Here is a 19,395-nt window from a genome sequence, read left to right on the forward strand (position 1 = left end):
CAGGAGTTACCAGCGGCTCTTGTCTTTGTGGCTAGAAACCAAATATCTAGATGTGAACTTTCTCCACAAAGCGGTCTCCTGTTTTTGGATTATTGGAGTTTAAATGGTTATTAACAAGAATTCGTGGGAGAAGAAGCAGGAAGCAAAAGGGAAATAATTTGCCTGTGTTTACTGTCTTATACCTTGTTAAAAAGTTATATATATATACACATACATGACTTACAGTGCACGTTGTAGAGGTGAGCTAACTGGAAGGGATGCTTCCAAACTTTACCTAAACTACTTGTGAGCAGAACAGAATAGTTTGTTTTCCAAGTGTTGTACAGACTTTAAAATTTGGCAGGGAGTCATCAGAACTAACAGGGTGATTAACAAATGGCCTTTTGTTTCATTAGCACCACATGGATCTATGATGGTACCTGAACAACCTTTCCTAGGGCCACTGTATTCTCCTGCAGAGGCTCTAGACCCATCAGCCTTCATTGGGCTGGATTCAACTGCAGAATTTCTGCAAGACAAAGCCGGTAAGAAACATGTTTTGCTATTACTGTCTGTCTTGCTAGCTGGGTTTGAAGGGTGTGCAGCTTGGTTAGCTAGTCCTAAAGAATCCTAGTGGAGGAGTTGATACATAAAGAGTCAAGATTAGCAAATATCATATTGGCAATGACAGTGGTTCAGTGAGAATGTTCTGAAGATCTTAGGAGATCAGAATGGCTGAAGTTGGAAGGTCACCTTGTCCAATGCTGTGCTCAAGCAGGGCCACCTAGAGCCTGTTGCCTGGAAGAATTGAGGAAAAAAACCATTCTGTTGGGTCCTTGGGTTGGTGCTGGTTATAACTCGTCTCTGATCCAAGCTTTCACTAGCAATAATTGCAGAAGAACATGATGTTCTGGCACTATTCCTAAAGGGAACTGAAGAGTTACCTGAGAATGAACTTGCAAAACAGCAGAGTCAGTATCTTCAACTGAAAAACAAAGTGGTGTTAGTGGCAGTGACAGGACTAAATGTATTTCTTTTCCATAGTGCCTGAAGAACATTGGATGGGAGCTCAGCATGATGTGCAGGGACCAGATGCCTCTTTCGTTGTTGAGCCGCCAGGTAAAAAAAAGTTTTGATTTGATCTGCAGTAACTGTCTATGGAGAGTTTCTGAACAGTAGAGGCAGAGCTGCTCTCCTTATCTGAAACACAAGGCTGTTACAGAGTGAAGTGGGACCTGACCAGGAAAAATGCAGTTCCTGGTTCTCAAATCAATTTAGAATAGAAACGTGTGTTATACAGAGATTGTAGAATCATCACAGAACCATAGAATGGTTTGGGTTGGAAGGGACCTTAAAAATCACCCAGTTCCAGCTCCCTGCCACAGGCAATGAAACCTTCCACTAGCCCAGGTTGCCCAAAGCCCCGTCCAACCTGGCCTGGAACCCTTCCAGGGAGGGGGCAGCCACAGCTGCTCTGGGCAACCTGTGCCAGTGTCCCACCACCCTCACAGGGAAGAATTTCTTCCTTAGATCTCATCTAAATCTCCCCTCCTGCAGTTTAAAACCGTTCCCCCTTGTCCTATTCCTACACCCCTGATCCAGAGTCCCTCCCCCCTTTTCTGCAGCCCCTTTCAGCCCTGGGAGGCTGCTCTAAGGTCTCCCCGGAGCCTTCTCTTCTCCAGCTGAACCCCCCAACTCTCTCAGCCTGTCCTCACAGGGGGGTGCTCCAGCCCCCCCAGCATCCTCGTGGCCTCCTCTGGCCCCGCTCGAGCAGGTCCGTGTCCTTCTGCTGTTGGTGCCCCCAGAGCTGGACCCAGCCCTGCAGGGGGGTCTCAGGAGAGGGGAGCAGAGGGGGAGAATCCCCCCCTGGCCCCGCTGCCCACGCTGCTCTGGGTGCAGCCCAGCACACGGGTGGCTTTCTGGGCTGTGAGCTCACATTGCTGGCTCACAGGCAGTTTTCCATCCATAAGATGTTATTTAACACGCATTTTCTGGTTTAATGCTGGAAGGGGTGGAGAGAACCCTGCATTTATATAGAATGTTTACTTCTAGTTTAGGGTAACATTTAATATGTGCACTTCCAAGCCCAATCATCAGTGGATACTAGTGGCATGCCCTTTTGGAGGCATATTATGTAGCAGGGCTTTAACCCACTGAAAGCATGCCCTTTCATGGGTTTAGGGGAATTAAGTTAGCAGATGTGTGCAAAAAAATTATGTTCAGCAGCAAGCTGTGTGGATTCCAGACTGTGTCTCCATTCTGTGCAACTCCATTGCAGTGAAGGTACCTTAATTTCCAGCTGGGATATGTGTTCAAGCATTACTTGACATTAAAATAATAAATAGGATGAATCGGTTTACTCTTGTAAAGAAACTCTAAAACTGGAACTTTAAAGCTGCCAAGAATTCTAGTCTTTGTACACACTGAGAGTCAAATCTGCTGACTTGAGTGGTAAGTCACAGCACTCGTGTTTGCTGTTCGAAGGGTCAGTGCAGCTGAGGGCACCAACAAACATCATTTTGGGTCATGCATAATCAACAGAATTTTAAACTAAATTCTAATTGCAGACCTATGTATTCTGTCCGGTTATCTTTAGACTCTGCTTACAGTGAAATCTTTGAAGCTCCATTGAGACATAATTCTGTTGCAGTTACATGTGTACTATGATATTTGATCCATAATGGGGGCTTTATTGCTCATTTTGGTGAACAAGCTAAAAAGAGAGTAGTTTACCACTGGTCCTAGGTAGAAACTGTTGCTGGAGCTGGTGGCTCTACCTAGGGCTCAGGGTAGAACTGGGGAACGTTCCTCAACTTTGTCACAGCAGCAGCTTCTCTGAAGATACAAGTGTTTTCCTAGGTACTGCACAAATTTCTGAAAATTGACACTAAAACCCAATTCGGTTTTGGTCTGACCTGACTGAGGTGCTGAAGTGGGGGAGTTTACTCTTCAGGGTTGCTGCTGCAGGCAGCACCTTGAGAGGGTGAGTCACATTCTGGCAATGCTAGAAGACAAAGCTGCTCTGATCTTTGAGTGCTTAATCCAGCTTGGTTTTGTGTGCCCAGTGCCCCCCACAGTGACTGAAGCGATGAGGCTGAATTGGCCAGAAGGCCCTGCAGCAGCAGCTCCTGATTTCACTCCTACTGCAGTGACAGCATCCCCAGGAGAGGCTGAAGCTACTGATGGACCAAAAGGTGTGGCATCAGGGGAATTTGGACCAGTCTAAAGACTGCTTGCTGGGTTTAGGACTCTTCATGAGCAGCTGTAATGGTGGAAAGATGTGGGATTGCCTCTTCTGGAGGAAACACAGCAGGGTGTTAAATTCCATTGTGGCTAAAGGTTTAATCGTGTTGGTGAGAAATAACAAGTCTGCTTGACTTTTCAACTCTAGTGTCACAGTCTAGCAATTGATTTAATGACTCTTTACTTTCTCAAAACAGAAAAATGTTAAGGTGAGACAAGAACATGGTTATACCATGAGTCTGATGCTACATATAAATACCTTAAAAACTGTCCATTTTTAAAGACTCTCTTTAAAACAGAATTTTTAAGGTGCTTATATACAGCATCAGACTCGTGGTGCATTTTGCACCAGTTTTTGTCCAGTTTCTTCATGCTTTATTCCAGTACTTTCCATGATTCACCGGGGAGCATCCATACTACTTTTAATATCTGTTTCTTTACTGTCTCATTCTTCTGTAAAATCACAATCTTTTAAATTTTATTTTGGAGAGGATAATGATGTCACTAAAAATGAAAAAGACAAAGCTAAATGAGGGCTAATGCATAATGGGTCTTTTTGGTTTTGTTCACTGGAATGCTGGTTTTATCTAAATGGATCCTGAAGTGCTATTTTAAAAGGGATTTTTTCCATTTCTCTAATTCCTTTCCTTTTTCAGTTTAAGTATCTACTTTAGATTTACTATCTTTTCCATTGTTTGGGGAGGATATTGTTAATGTGACTCAAACAATCAGTAGGAATTGTATTTTTAACACATACTCAGCAATATATCTGAGATGTTCAGGTCACTGTGCTGCTTTACACAGAGTATGGGTAATGCTTGGGGCTGTTGAAATTAATAGCTGCAATAGAGAAATCTAGTGCTTCTGGCTTTTGGTAATTTGTAAAAATTTGCCTCTAGACAGCTGAAACATTAAACTAAAACTGACTAAAAAACCCCCTCCTTTAAGGGGATTTTATGAAAACACGAACTTAAAATGCAGAGGTTTGACTGTGCTGTGAACTGACAAATGTTATTTTGAAACAAACAGATCAGTGTGTAGTAGATATTATGTAAAAAATGAACAAGGCCAAGTTGGGCATGAAAGAATAAAGGGCAGTTGGTGATTCACTGGATGGCAGTGTCTTTTGTGTCAGGAGTGCCAGTGCTTTTGCTCAAGTTGCAGCACCCTACCACCCACGAAGAGCATAAACAATATTTAAAATGAAGTACGTATGGCTCTGGAATGTCTCAGGACTTTTTCTTGCTGTTGGAATACACAGCTGGGCTCACAAAGGTGACACCAAAAGTTTCTTTGCCCTGCTATAGAGGAAAAAAAACCCTCATTGTGATTCCTGTATATATTCTGCTGGAATGTGTTTCTCGGGGTGGATCCAGCAGCTCTGGTCTCTTGCCAGCTGTGTAGTAGCAGGTAGTTTTTAAACAAAAACTACGCATCACTTGGCTGATGTGTCTTAGGAGCAGACAGATGTCGAGCCTTATAGTCAAGGATACAAAACAAGGCTGTAGTAGGAGAAGCAGTTGGGTGCATTGAGGAGTGTCATGAAGACCAGCACAAGTTGAGTGCACTGGCGTAAGGCGGGGTAAGTGGTGCTAAGAGACAAGACGACAGGGAATGAACGTCCCCTTTTCTTGAGTCATAAAACCACACTGTCAGGTATTTACCTTCTGTATTGTTGATTTCTGTGATCTGTGTTTCTGTAGCAGATGCAGCCTGTGTTCCTGCCTCGGGTGTCGTGTCCATTTCTGCAGAAAAAGCTGGGTCTGTACTTGCAGGAGACGTGAAGCCTCCTCAAGCTCTGGCTGCCGGATTTGCACCTACAGCAGAAGCCAGCCCTCTTCAGGCTGTGGATGTTGGGTTTGCTCCTGCACCAGAAGCCAAGCCCCCAAATGCTGCCAACGATGCATCCACCCCAGGGGCAGATACTGGCTTCGCCCCAGCAGCAAACGCTACGTCCCATTATGCGACAGGTTGGGAGTTTGCTGCAGCAGAAGATGCAGGGTTTGGCCCAGCAGCAGATGTGGAACCTCACCATGCTGTGAGCTTGGCGTTTGCCCCAGCAGCAGATACTGAATCTCACCATGCTGTGGGTTTGGCATTTGCTCCAGCAGCAGATATTGAATCTCACCATGCTGTGGGTTTGGCGTTTGCCCCGGCAGCAGAGACTAAATCTCATCATGCTGTGGATTCTGAGTTTGCCCCAGCAGCAGATGCAGAGTTTACCCCTGCAGCAGAAGTCAACCATCACCATACTGTGGATTCTGGGTTTGCACCTGCAGCAGAAGTCAACCATCACCACGCTGTGGATTCTGGGTTTACCCCTGCAGCAGAAGTCAACCATCACCATGCTCTGGATTCTGGGTTTGCCCCTGCAGCAGAAGTCAACCATCACCATGCTCTGGATTCTGGGTTTGCCCCTGCAGCAGAAGTCAACCATCACCATGCTCTGGATTCTGGGTTTGCCCCTGCAGCAGAAGTCAACCATCACCATGCTCTGGATTCTGGGTTTGCTTCTGCAGCAGCCAAGTCTGTCTCTGCAGCTGACACCAAGGTTGCTGCAGCTGAAGAGCTGATGACATCTGAGTCTTCTCTTGAGCAAGAGAAGCCACCCTTGGACAAGCCTCCTGCAGGTGAGTCTGTGTGCCTTAAAGGCTTCGTTCAGGCCTGTGAGAGCATGGCATGTGGTGTGAGAAGGCCTGTGAGTTGGCAGAGCGCTAATAGCAACACCCCTGGTAGTACACAGTGAGGGCTACACCAATGCCCAATTGTCGTGAGACTGTCAAATAAAAAGCATAATTGTTTAGTAGTTAAGATTATGATATGCCTTGCACAAAATTAAGCAGAGCTCAGATCTGCTGTCAAGATACAGACAGGAGGTGCTTCATGAGGGTTTTTCACTTATAAAATGTAAAACTAGAATATCTTAATGATTTTAAAAATTTTTTTTTTTACTTGGCATTCTTAGCAGTGATGTGTGTTTTTTAGGACAGCTACAGAGACAGTTCATCCCTGTTAGTACTTTTGTATCACTATCACCCTTGGCTTCTACTGAAATCTCCACAGATCTTGTAGGACACAGTATTTTCACACAAAGGTTTTTCTCTTGAAAATGGTTTCTGAATAGACTGACAGGCTTTGGTGATAATTTTGTGACATTTCCTTGAAATGACTATAGGTGTCAAAGTGGCAAGGCAGGCATTTTCATTTTTTCCATGTGGTGGACAATAGATTTTCTGTGCTGCATAGATTTCTCAAAGGACATTCCCTTTTGGAGAGAAAATTACTGTCAAAATACAGCAAATGATACTGGGCAGAGGCAGTGTATGTGGGCTGATTGCAGAAGGAATTGGAATGAGGTTCATTCTTTCTTACCTTCTGATACTCTTTAATGATAGGAATAGATTCCAAAAGAGAAAAGTTTTAACAAAAAAAATTTCTAGTAGAATGTAGTAGCTGAGAGGCATAGGGGCATGAATGAAGAAGCAAATACCAGACAAGACAGGAAGGATATACTTTATCAGAAGGCTTAGGCTTTCAAGAAGGGAGAGCTGGTAGAAAGTGATCCTAAAAAGGAGATTACCACTATTTGGAAAGTGAGGAAAACCCTTAGTTTCTTGTGGAAGATAAGAATTAGGTGAGGAAGTGTTTTTTGTCTTGCTTAATCTGATCTGAGTTAAAAATAATATGAATTTTTATTCTTTACATTCTGTCTGCAGAAGCAGCTGCAAATGTGGAACAAGAATCAAAAGTCCCAGAAGCTTGTGTTGATCTTTTAGAGAAAGCTAAAGACAGCAGGCTGCCTCCCAGCCACCACGAGGAGCATCTTCCAGAGCAGACAAACCACCTTTCAGAACCAGCAGGTGAGAAACGCAGATTGCAGTATGCAACTGGAGCCAGGACTTTGCTGTCACGTATTTCTGCCCCACCACCTAAGTTCTTTCTCACAGATGCTGTTCTCCTGTCCCTATCAAGGAAAAAAGCAACAAAGGTTTAATTTAAAGTTAGTGTGCATTAACGTGGGGACTGTTAGAAATAGGTGGTAGTCTTAACATTTGAAATTACCATCATATAACTTGTCTTTTTCTTCCTCATCCATTGTTGCTCTACCAATGTCTCTCATAATTTTTATTTCTATTTAAAACTGAAATAAATTTAATTACGTATAGAACTGTTCTCCGATGTAATTATGTCTTGCAAATGACAACTGGTTATAATTATGTGTAGCTAGGAATTTTGTAGTGTCTGCATGAATATATTCGAAGCTGCGTATGATACTAGATAATCAGCATTAGACGGGGACTCCAGACTGATAATGGGGTATATTCTGGATTTGAATTCCAGTGGGAAGCTAGTATAGTCTGGATTTGGTTGATTACAAAGAGGGAAAAGAAAACAAACCACAAAACTAAAACCTGTCCCTGTGCTTAAACCCCAAGACAGTCTGCTTCGTGTTATACCTCCACCTTGGCATGTCTGCCAAAATATAAAATTGCTGCTTAAAATGGGATTGTGAGGAGATAATACATAGTAGGCTCCCGTATCTTAAGATACATTATTCCTATTAAAAATAAAAGAAACCTATACCCTTTCCAAGGGCTTGCTTTTAAAATGCAGGTTGCCTATATTTATAAGAAATGAAGCATTCTGTTCAAATTTTTCATATTTCAGTTCCAGTAGAAGCAAAAGAAGCTGTTGTACTAGAAAATAAAGACCTCCTTCCAGAAAAATCTGTTACTCCTGTGGATGTTACTGTTACAGTGAAACAAAAGGAAGACCCTGAGCACAACCATGTCCAACATGCAGAACCTCACCAAGAAAAAGCCCTTCAAGAGCCCACAGGTAGAATATAAATAATAATTCAATTTTAGAATGGAAATATCCCCTGTGAACTATTCACCTTTTCCTGCTGAGTTCGTTGCCACTTGAGCAAGCAGAAATCTTTTTTGCACCAGGCAGCTGCGTGTGCATTCATCGGTGATTCTGCTTGCACTTTGCCTCTGATCCCTGCCCTCTTAAATACTCTTTTCCTCTCCATGTTCACCGGACTAAAAGCTCAAATATGGGTGCTACTAGTGCTCTATCACTGGGACTGGCTTATATCTTTCCTGCTGTAGAATTTAAAAGTTCACCATCTTTTTGCCATTCCTGCTAGCTTTTTATTTTAGTATTGATAAGGACCATTAATTCTTATTACAATATTCCTAGTGAAGACCTCCTTCCAAATTGAGTTTTGTAATTACCAAAGGAAAATGTAATTTTTTTTCCTGCTCCACTAACCCAGCCTCTCCGATGAGCTGTTATTGCTTATACTTGTGACTGAAGGCTGATTTGTGGGCCAGGGCTAACTGACAAACGACTGAGGCTCTCTTTAAAACCAGTGGCTTGTAGCTAAGGAAACCTAGTGCTGCCTGTAACGGAGTACAGCAAATGATTTCTGTTCTGGAGGTTCTGCCTTCCGCTGCTTCCACCGTGGGTGCTGGGGGAAACTTGGTGCTTTTACTTCCCCTTCCCCATTACGTCCCTTCTCTCTTCCCTAGTCTCATCTTTCCACTAAACTTCTATTTTTCACATTTTGAAAGGATGCCAGCTAGAGATCTAAAAAAGTGGATCTGTTATCTTCTATTGCTAAGACAAAATGGATCTTTAATGCATTTTAAAAAAGCAATAGCATGTCCTTACAAGAACTGTTGCATTTTGGTGGGGTAAGAGCATGTATCAGGAATTATGTATTTTTAAATAGCACTGACGTATTTATCAGTTGTAATTTAAATAGGTTTTACATGTAAATGTCTATCCCAGCCCTACTGAGGTGGCTTTAGAATTAGTGTGGTATCAGTGCTGGAAAATTCTGCATATACGACTGTATGGACTGTTTTAGTTGACTAAAATCACATATATAGTATGTTTATTATTTTTTTATAAAGCAAATAGTCGCTTTGATGTTTGAGCAGGCTTCCTGTATTCCAGGTCTACCTACTGCACAAATAAGGCAAGCTAACAAATCAAGTGAACGCAGGTTTGGCAGAGCAAAACCTGCACCCGTGCCTCTTAGAGATGTACCAGAGGAACGTCTGATAGGTCTCCCACACCAGAAGAGTACTGACCCAAAAGTAGACCCCTATTCTCTAGGGGAGCTTGGATGTGTGGCTGGAACACCCCCTCGCACTAGGGTTTCACACAAAAAGGCGACTGAGCATCCATCCAGTGTGCAGTCCGAGTTTGTGGAGAGCTGCAGAGATGTACCGAGGGAGAGCTGGGATTTGGAAGGTTCTCTGGCCATTGTGAAGAAAAAGAAAAAGAAACCAAAACAAAAGAGAAACCAGCTGCCAAGAACAATGGAGTTCTGGGATGAAAATGTGGCAGTCTCAAAAGCTCCTAGAAATTCTCCATTTGCTGTTGAATTGCAAAAACCAGATGTCTGTCCCATAATGCCTGCTGAAGCTTGCAAAGAGCAGTCAATTGCCTCAGGAAGCAGAGCTTCAGATATGCCAAAGGATGCTAAAATAATAACTAGAAGTCATATCCTGGATGAGCAAAATGCCTTCTCAGTGCCAGCACCAGGACAGCAGGCCCAAAAACCCAGTGTGCCGTTAGAATCTGTGTTGAATGCCAAAAGTGGGGATGTCATGAAAAAAGAAGAAAGGAGAGGTGACAGTTTGATGGGAGATGACAGTTTGATACTGCAGTCTAAATGCAAAAGAAAAGAGGTTCCCTCGGAGCAGGTGAGCGAGACGAAGGTGGGGGAATCCGTCACAGCAAAGGGGCCAACCAAGCCTATGGAAAGAGATTTTCTGGATAAAAATGAGAAGAGGGAATATAAGGAGTCAAAACGTGCTGACCTGACGGCATCTCTTTCAGAAGTGATCAAAGTAGAAACTCCTTTACAGACCAAACCTTCAGAACTGCTCCTTTCCAATAAAGAGAAGGAGGCTGAGAGCCCATCTCCCAGGCGTGATGCGTTCGAGGACGCCGTCTGTCATGAGCTTCTGCCTTCCAGTGGATCACCAGAAGCAGCTGCAAAGAAAAGAGGCAGTTGTGAAAAGAGCAAAGGGGTTGAAAAAGAATCCTTTGCTCAACCTGCTCTTCAAGAGGCTGCGGCCCTGTCAGACAAGCCCCTGAACGACCCAAAGGCAGCTGGTGAAACTAAACCGGTGTCCTCCGATAAGTGCATGGCCGTTGACTTTAGTACTTCAGAGGGAGTATTGAAGACCCCAACAGATACTACTAAAATGCCTGTTACACCATTAGTTTTACCAAAAGCTAAGGAAGCGGTTGCTTCACAAAATAGGAAGGCTGATGGTTTTTCAGAGCAGCCATTTCTTCTGTTGGCTGAGTCTGATGCAACCAGACATCCCACCTCTCCTGAAGCAGCAGACAGAATGGTGGTAGCAGATTCCCCTGATAAAAACAAAGGAAAAGGATTTGTTGAGTTAGAGCAGCAGACTGGAAAAGATCCCAATATTGTGCATGGGATGGACAGACCTAAAAAAAAGCGTGGTGAAGGGAAAGTGAAAAAAATCAAAAACTTCTCTGAGCAGGTGATGCTTTCCGAGGATGTAAGCAGACTTACTGATGGAGTCAGGACAGATGAGACTATAAAAGAAACAACTTCCCCTGATAAAAGCAGAGGTTTTACTGCTAGGGGACATCCATCAGGAAGCATTACACATGCATATCCTCCTGACAAGACAAAAAAAAGAGGTAGTGATGGAAGAAGTAAAAAAGGTGAAAGAAGTTTCTTCCAGCAGCCCTTTCTTGAGAATAACCCAAGTAGTTTTCCTGACATAATTCCTAAAACTAAGGAAGTTAGTGTAAGTGATAAAGGCAGAGATAGGGGCTGTGTTACTGCTGAGTGTTTTCAGGAGAATACATCAGATAAAACTAAAATGCAAAGGCCAATTGAACTGGTAAAAGAGGAGCCTAAAGAATATGTTGGAAAAAATGAAATAGCTGATGTGGGGGCTTTAGACCAACCATTCCTGCTGGAGAATAGGAAAGAGGAAGCAAAGCTTCTTGCTATGGCTGACACGATCAGCAAACCAAAAGAGGTAAATTTGATTAATAAAGGCAAAGAGGCTGGAACTACTTTTGCGGGTGAATCAGTTGTGATGAATTCTGATGCAACACTGGTGGCGGACAAACTTAGAAAGAGGTGTAGTGATGGGAAAAGAAAAAAAAATGAAAAAAGTCCTTTGGGGCAGACAGCTGTCCAGGATGCTGGGGTGGAAACAAGCAATCTTCCATGCAAAGAGAAGGTGGCTGAATGCACAAAAGAAAGGACCTTTGGTAAAGATAAAGTGTCTGGTTTTGAAAGAGAGCTTTTGCTGGAGAATCTGACAGGTATAACCAAAGAGGTGCTGGAAAAACCTGAAGTCCAGGGTGGCACTAGAAGTTTCACTAATCAGCCAATTCTTTCAGGTCGTAAAATAGAGACATCAGAGCCAGAAATAGTCAACGCTAAAGAAACTTGTCCCAGGAATAAAGGTAAGGAACTAGATACATCCGAGCCTCTCCCAGAGCACGGGACGGACCTAGCTGTGGCACACAGTCCAACCAGGGAACTGGTGGCGGACAAGCCTAAGAAAAAAGGTAGAGATGTGAAAGGCAAAAAGGCTGAAAACAGTCTTGAGCACTCTGTTGTACTGGGTCCAGGTAACACCCCTGGGGTAGGTGACAAGGTGGGAGGAAGTATTAAACCAACTCAGTCTTTTGATAAAGGCAAAGAGGCCGATTCTAGTACTTCAGTGAGTGTGCTAGGTGACCTAACTGATACTACTAAAGTACAAGCTCCTGCTATGCCTCTGGAGCCAGAAAAATCACACAAAACTAGAAAAGAGAAATGCAAAAAGATGGAGGCTAACTTGCAGCAGATATTTCTTCTGGAGCATAAAGCAGGTGCAGAGATGTTTCCTCCTCATAACGTGGAGATAACTGACAAATCTGAAGCAGAAGGGCCCACTCCTTGCAGTAGCAGGGGTGGACTTCCTATCCTAGAGCATCCAGCAGTGGCAGATCACACTCTGGCCACAGCTACTGATAAATCTAAAAAGAGAGGTTATGATGGAAGTAGTAAAAAAGCTAAAAATGCCTCTGAGCGGCCTGTTTTTCTAGAGACAAAACCAAACAGGAGTGAAGGGCAGCCTCCCATGGGATCTGAGATGAAATATGGAATGGAAGACATGGATTTTGTAGATGAAAACAGAAATATTAAAAACTTCCCTATTGGCCCTCGAATGCCTTGGAATAATAAAGGAAATGACTTTGAATCCCTCGCTCAGACTGCAGTAACTGGCCTTGATAACACTGGCAATGTTTCTTCTGGCTTCCCAAAGCAGACAGAGGAGGGTGCAAGAAGTAAGGGCCTTCCTCCTCCTGAAGCAGTAGCAGAGAAAAGCAGCAAAGAGCCTGCATCTGGTGCTGAGAAGGAGACACAGATGCAGAAATCCTGCGAGCAGCCAACCGATCTGGGGGACAAAGAGCCTGCAAAAGAGGTTGCAAAGAAAGATGGTAAAACCAAAGAGGCTGGTTCCTGGGATGGTGGTGAGGTAGGTAAACCACTTCCTTTGGATCATTCCATTAAACAGGACATTAAGGACAAAGTTCACCCTTCTCCAGTGACAGAAGTGGATGATAAAGAAATAAGAACCACTGACAAAAAGCATAGCACCGACAACACTTCCTCAGACCTTCCTCGGAAGGTGGCAGATGCAAAAAATAAACCAGCCTCTGGAGGTGCCAAAGGGGTAGAGAAACTAGAAGACACTGTCTCTCCTGGAGAGAAGGACACTGTGTGCATTTCCCCAGAACCTGGGGTGGTACGGGAGAGCAGAGCAGAAGCAGCTGCCTCACCCGCTGTGGCAGAAATGTTGGTGGAGAAGAGAGCTGAGGAGGGTGAGCAGAGCTCACTGAAGCACCCGGGCAGTCTGGACAATAAAGCACCTGAGGAGGCTGCTGGTTTAAATCTGACAGCTGCCCAAACAACCAAAATAAGTCCTAAAGATAAGAATAAAGGTCATTCTCAGCCTGCAGAAGAGGATGCTGCTCACGGTGGGGATGCTCACCTGAAGGATGCCCCCGCCTTGAAGTCTGAAGTAGATAAACCCAAAGACACAACTAAAGAAAAAGAAGAAGAATGTGAACAAAAAGCTGCGAAGGAGGCAAAGAAAGAGCGAGTTAAAGCAGCAGAACAGATAAAAGGCTACATGAGGCCCACGAAGTCAAGAGGGGTGTCAACTCTGCCAGCCAGGTCTGCTGCTCCAGACAGAGAGAAACAAAGGCAGCTGAAACCCACTGGTATGAGCCGGCAGAGGCAAGAAAAAGGTGTGTGTTTGCGATTCGAACTAGCAGCAGTAATCCAGGCAGCTTGTGTGCAAGACCTTGCTGTTTGTCAGTGCGTTGGCATGAATACGTAATTGTTAATCCCATGTGGCACAAGCAAGTGTGGCATGACTGGGTTTTTTTGGCTGATCTTAAAAGGCTGTTGGTTCTGCTTGCCTGTCTCACAGTGCTAATTCCCAGAGTTCCAAGGATTGACAGCTTGGTCGAAGTTCCACAACTCTTGATTATTTTTTGTTATTCATTCAGATTTAATTTTACTGTAGAATACTTAAGTAAAATTGCACTTTTTGGTGCTGAGTTACGTTAGCTTCTTGTCATCTGAGACTGAAAGTGACCTTCATCTGTGGTGCAATGGTGAATTATTGCGGTCACTGTGTGCCGCTGGCGGGCAGGGAATGGAGGATTGCTGTGGTAGGAGATGTTCTCCATTGCTGCCATGTTCCAGGGTTTGGGTTTAATCCTACCTCAAGCTAACTACAACCATCTACTTTTCCTCCTGCAACTGGCCAATCTTAAAATAATTTGGCAAGTTATCTTAAGCTACTCTGAACGGCTACATTTACAAAATGTGCTTTCTTCTACAATACTTAATCTTTACTAAAGCAGAGTTGTAACAAAACAATAGAGATTTTAAGACTTTATCTCTCTGTTGAGACTATGGATGGACTGGTGAGCATTTTGAACTGTTTGCCCTGGCTATTGTCAAAAGGCTGTGCTCATAGGAAATGAGATGGAATTCATTTCATAGAACTTCATGACTTCCATAGGAATTTTTGAAATGGAGAATATAGTATGGATAGTGATTAAATAAAAAACATTCTTGTACTTCTGTTCATTCTAAACCTTCCTCCAGAAGAATTGGCATCTTCTCTGTGAATTCCAGTCTGCTGAGATGGGCTGGGGAAGTTTATCCCTGCCCTTAGGCGCTCTTAGTTTTTGCCTTGTCATCAGGCATGAAAGTTTGTTCCTGTTCCTATTTCTGTGGAGTTCCTCGCTGCCAGTTTGCATGATGCAGCCACTAACTTAACAAACATAGAGCTCAAGTGCGCCTTAACATGCTGGTCAGGTTTTTGAGAGGTTTTGTAATTTTAATGAGTGTTGCATAACCTGAAGTACTTCTATTTTAGTGAAAGTGGTGTTCTCTGCATGAACTTGTGCCTGCAGAAGTAATGTTCTTTGGTGCATGATGCTACAAAATAAAGGGGAAGCTAAAGGCAGCATCTTTTTTAAAAACAATTTCTTTAAAGCCTTTCGGTTGTCTGCTAGAAGTCTTTGTTTTCCTTTGCTGTATTCAAGGGAGCAGAATTTTAGTAGCAGATCCAAGCAAAAAAGAAAAGCTCTTCCTGAGTGTTTTGCACAGGTAAATTGTCTACGGAGTTGAAGGACTCCTGGCTCAGAGTAGCACCTCAGTGTGTGAATAAATTGGCACATAGTTTGCATCTGTAAGTTGGCCTGCCCTAAGTTTGCACAGGACTTTAACAATATTCAGTTGCTTTCATTCTTTCAGCACTTCGTAGACTCAGGGGTGTTTTGGTTTTGGGTTTTTTTAAGAGAAGCTCTGAATGACTGAGCTTGTTTTGGAGATGTTGGTTGACATGTTCCTACAGCAGTTTAAATCCACATGCTGTCAGGTGCTGGGCTGCTGAGGAGTGCTGGCAGCAGCTCCAGCCCCTGGCACGGCTTCGGGCAGCCTCATGGTGACCACACAACATCTGGGCTGAGTGACAAAGTGTAAGTCGAGCTCTTAGCAGCATGGGAGCAGGGAAGCAGATTTACTTCGCCATCCAGATACGTTACTGAAGCTTGTCTCTCCATCCGCTGCCCAACTCATAACAAAGCAACTGTTCAGTGAGTCGCAAAATGCCAGCAAACCCCAGACTGAATCCCTAAGTTGGCACAACTGGTGTGGAAGTGCCTTAGGCTGGATCTGAGGGTGAAACAGTGAATTCATGCATCAGCTGAACACAAGTTAAAAGCAGCAATCAGTGAAGGGAGAGGTGTTGAGATTCACAGAATCCTCTGGGTTGGAAAAGCCCTTGAAGCTCCTCCAGCCCAACCATGAACCTCCCCCTGACTGTTCCCAGCTCCACCAGATCCCTCAGCACTGGGTCAAAATTTGAGACCATGAGCATGAGTGTCCTTGTTCACTGGACAGAGGAAGGAGCTGCAGGGATCCAGGAGATGGTTATTTTAGTCCCAATTCTCAGTAAACTGTTGGGGCCACAGACTGTACGTACCCTCCTCGTGCCCGTTCATCCTCTCGTTCAGATAACAATTGACTGCTCAAAGGTTTTATATTTTAACCCATCACTAGGACTTGGCCAACACTTCATCTGTATTTGTCAGGCTGAACTGTGAAGCTCCGACTCCACAACACCTAGTATCTACCTATATAAGCTATTTTTCTTTCCCCTGGTAGGCAGTCAGTGATCTATCAGAATAAGGCATGTAGATATTTCGGAGGATCTTTTGCTAAAGTTTAGTAACTAAAATCTCTTTAGCCAGGCCCCCGTGTCTTACACTGTGTGTTCTAGAATAACAGGACGGCTTTCCTGAATGCATCAGCTCCTCAGCATGAACTGCTAAAATAGGCACGAGCTTTGCCGTACAGCTCCCTTGGGAGTCATGGCAACCGTGATGCTGCAGATTTCTCTCACTGACGAAAGTTGTATGTATCTTTTATAAACTAGGCCTGCAAACTTCTGTAAGTTTTTTTTTTTTTTTGTTCTAATTTTGACTTTGCAGCTTAAAGTTAGGAAACATTGGATGTAAGACTGTTCATGCAGTTTGAATTTAATCCCTTATCTATCTTCTGGATTTATTTCAACTTCTCATTTTTGTTGTTGCCATTGTAAGAACTGCCCCAGATTCTTCTGGAATACCTTTTAATGTCAGGAGGCAGCTGAGATGATAACCAAAACACCTCAACATTATCAGCCTTTAAAATGTGACTGAGCCTTTATGTTACCTGTTGTATGGAATTAAGACTAAAATTGGGAATTCTAAATTGTTATAAAATCTCTACTTCCGAGCAGATGCCCTGACTGAAGCAGGGCTGGGGATCTGATGTGAGGAATGGTTAACAGAGAAAATGATGGAAGGTTTTCAGTCATCCAGTGTTGATTTGCTATCTCTCTTCCCTTTACTCCTCAAGCTGTATTTCAACACTGAGACTTTCAAAAGATTTTTTTTTTTCCCTCCAATCTGTCCTTAAAGAATAGTCTATTGCTAAAAAAGAAATCAATTTGCTTCAGTGTTTTGGGTTTTGTATCTTCTTAGGGTTTTTTTTTGATTTGAGTAAGCTCTTCAGGAAAGGGGCATCTTTGTGTATGTCTATTGTAGTGATACTCCAGCACTTAATGCTGTGGGCTTCAGTGCTGGCAGGATAAAGTGCTTATTGCATAACCACATTGTGGTCTAGACAGTTATGCTTCTGAATTATTCTCCCCAACATGGATTGGAGGGGCTTGTTGAAGCGGTCATCTGATGCTTAGTTTCTCTCTTCCCTCAAAAGCTTCCATCACAGTCTCTGCTGCTGCCTTCTGTGGGCATCCTTCCAGCGCCTGTCCTTTCAGCAGAGCTGATGACAAGCTGTCTTTGCAGCCCATTGGCACAATTGCCCTATGTAATACAGTACATATTCCTCAATATGACAGCTCTAAATCCCTCGTGTGTAAATAAGATGCATTTAAAAGCAAGAAATGCCATCCCTGCTTAATTACAGTATTTGCTTTTCTTTTACAGCCACAATGAAGCTGTCTTGCTAAATATTTTCTTTTCCTGACTGGTTTCCATTATACTGGTGTCATTATAATATTAAGTTGGTTTGGCATTTCCACGGTAACGTTTTGTTCATATCATGTCTGTAATTCTCCTGTGGGACCTTGAAGTGCGATTGGGTTTGTCTAATATGAGCTAATCAGTGACGTGAAGGCGATGGGGCGGTGGGCTGTGTCCATCCATCTTACCTGAAATCATCACTGCAAATGCAGTCATGGACAAGGACCTCATAGTAACAGTGCTACTTTAATAATGCTTTTTGAAACAGTCAGAATAACATCATATTGCAGCCTGGTCATTAATTAAGACCTGCTAATTATCCTGGTTAGGTGTATGAGAGAAGTGAAAACCAAATAATGTCCCCAGTCAATACTCATGTCAGTATTAAACGTATTTATGAAGCAACAAGAGAACTTTGCTATTATCTGCTTTCCCCCTAAACCTTTGCACTTGTGGGTTTGTATTTGATTCTACTTTAAGAGGAAGTTTCGTTGGGGTATCAGTTCTGTCAGTAACGAAAAGATGAGTTGAGCGAAGAGGACATTTTTGCAGATCTGCAGCTTGCAGTGTTTAGAGACATGTTTGTCTTCCGTTGAATCAGTGCACAGCTCTGAATATGTTCCTTTAAGGGTTGCTCAAAACAGTTATAACTGACTTCATGTGCCCATCTGGTTTTTAATAGTTGGGTTTGTACTGCGTTATGTCAATACTGTTTTTTTCTCTAGCTGGACAGTCTCATGCAGCAACTCTTATTTTAAGCTGACACCCCATAGTCTCTGGCTAAGGCTCCCTCAGCTTTGTTTTCTTTCTTTATTTTATATTACTGCTCACCCTTGACACCCTGATTTTCAAGAAAAGCTGTGAGCAAAACAAATACACTTCTGTTTGTAAATTCTGCCAGGTTAAGAATGTTGAACACATTTCCTTAGTGGTGATGTTGAACTTTCAGGGGGTATCTGAATTTCAAGCCTCATCTTTCCTTGCTGATGGTGCTGGTTCACTGCTTGTGTATCATTCAGTTGGCTTTGCTTTGCCTCTTTTTGGTTTCCTCTGTCAACTACTCTTACAACAGCTGGTAATATTTTGAGTTGGAAGTGCTCTTGAGTGTGTTTTAATTCTGGTTTTGGCTGATCACTAGGATTTTTAATGTATTATATGTAAATTGGAAAGTAATTGGGATTTGCTCTGTCAGTGTCCTAAAAACTACTAGACTGTGTTTAAATATTGAATGGCTCCCCAGTTTTTAAATATTAAGCTTGTAGTGCAGAGTTTTGATGGCCAGAACATGAAACATTCCGGGTCACCATTTTCCCCTTTAGCCTGGCTGCTTCCAGACTGCGAGAAGAAATGAAGCATGCGAGTTCAGCGGGCAGTGTCAGACTTCAGGCTTCCTGTGTTGCTGCTTGTTTCACTGAGAGTGTGTGTGTGTGAACATACAGATGACTTGAGTGTGTAATTTGCAGTTTTATGGTCTTGGCTTTTACAGACAGAGCATGTCCTTGATGGTTCTGGTCAGTCTGATCACTGGCTGTTATTGGTAATAACACTTAATTAGAGATCACATTAGCTGGCGATGCTGGCAAGGAGTAGCTCATCATCCTGAAAAGTGATGTTGCCTTAGAAACCAGTGCAAAGGACTGCACAGAAACGATTGTGTTAGATTTTAAAAAAAAAAAAAAAAAAAAAAAAAAAAGCAAGCAAAGGCATTAGAAGGGATAAGTAATAGCTTCGGGAGTGAAGCAAAAATAGAAACACGAGGCTGATTCATCTGCTGAGGCTGGAAGCTTGCAGATTGGGTATTAAGTGGTGACGTGCTGATGTAGTGATCTTGGTCTGCTCTGGTCACTGGCACCATCTCAGCCTGGGCAGCTGTGTTTTACCTGGGAAAGCCCAGTGCAGTGGGTGGGGATCCTTTGCAGTTTCTTCGGCACATGGGTATGTCTTCCCTTGGAAAGCACTCACGTTCTGAGATCCAATATGAGCATCAAAATCTATCTAAGCAACTCAGGTAAATGATTACAGAGGTGTTTAATGGTACTATGTGCTGGATGTGCT

At 43.3% G+C, this 19,395-nt stretch overlaps 1 protein-coding gene across 15 annotated transcripts in view; it reads left to right on the plus strand.

The window, feature by feature from the left end:
- Positions 1 to 19,395, plus strand: part of MAP4 (microtubule associated protein 4) — a 164,015-nt gene that overhangs the window by 103,263 nt on the left and 41,357 nt on the right. For 13 of the 15 annotated variants that reach the window (XM_074901019.1, XM_074901024.1, XM_074901027.1 and 10 more), the window contains 7 exons: positions 396 to 524; positions 1,024 to 1,098; positions 3,045 to 3,173; positions 4,926 to 5,852; positions 6,939 to 7,082; positions 7,891 to 8,061; positions 9,190 to 13,542. In XM_074901019.1, the coding sequence (XP_074757120.1) occupies positions 396 to 524; positions 1,024 to 1,098; positions 3,045 to 3,173; positions 4,926 to 5,852; positions 6,939 to 7,082; positions 7,891 to 8,061; positions 9,190 to 13,542 (5,928 nt within the window). The remainder of the gene's footprint in view (positions 1 to 395; positions 525 to 1,023; positions 1,099 to 3,044; positions 3,174 to 4,925; positions 5,853 to 6,938; positions 7,083 to 7,890; positions 8,062 to 9,189; positions 13,543 to 19,395) is intronic. The other 2 variants (XM_074901023.1, XM_074901025.1) reach the window with 2 other exon arrangements.

This window comes from Athene noctua, chromosome 2 (assembly GCF_965140245.1).
Source record: "Athene noctua chromosome 2, bAthNoc1.hap1.1, whole genome shotgun sequence".
NCBI lineage: Eukaryota > Metazoa > Chordata > Aves > Strigiformes > Strigidae > Athene > Athene noctua.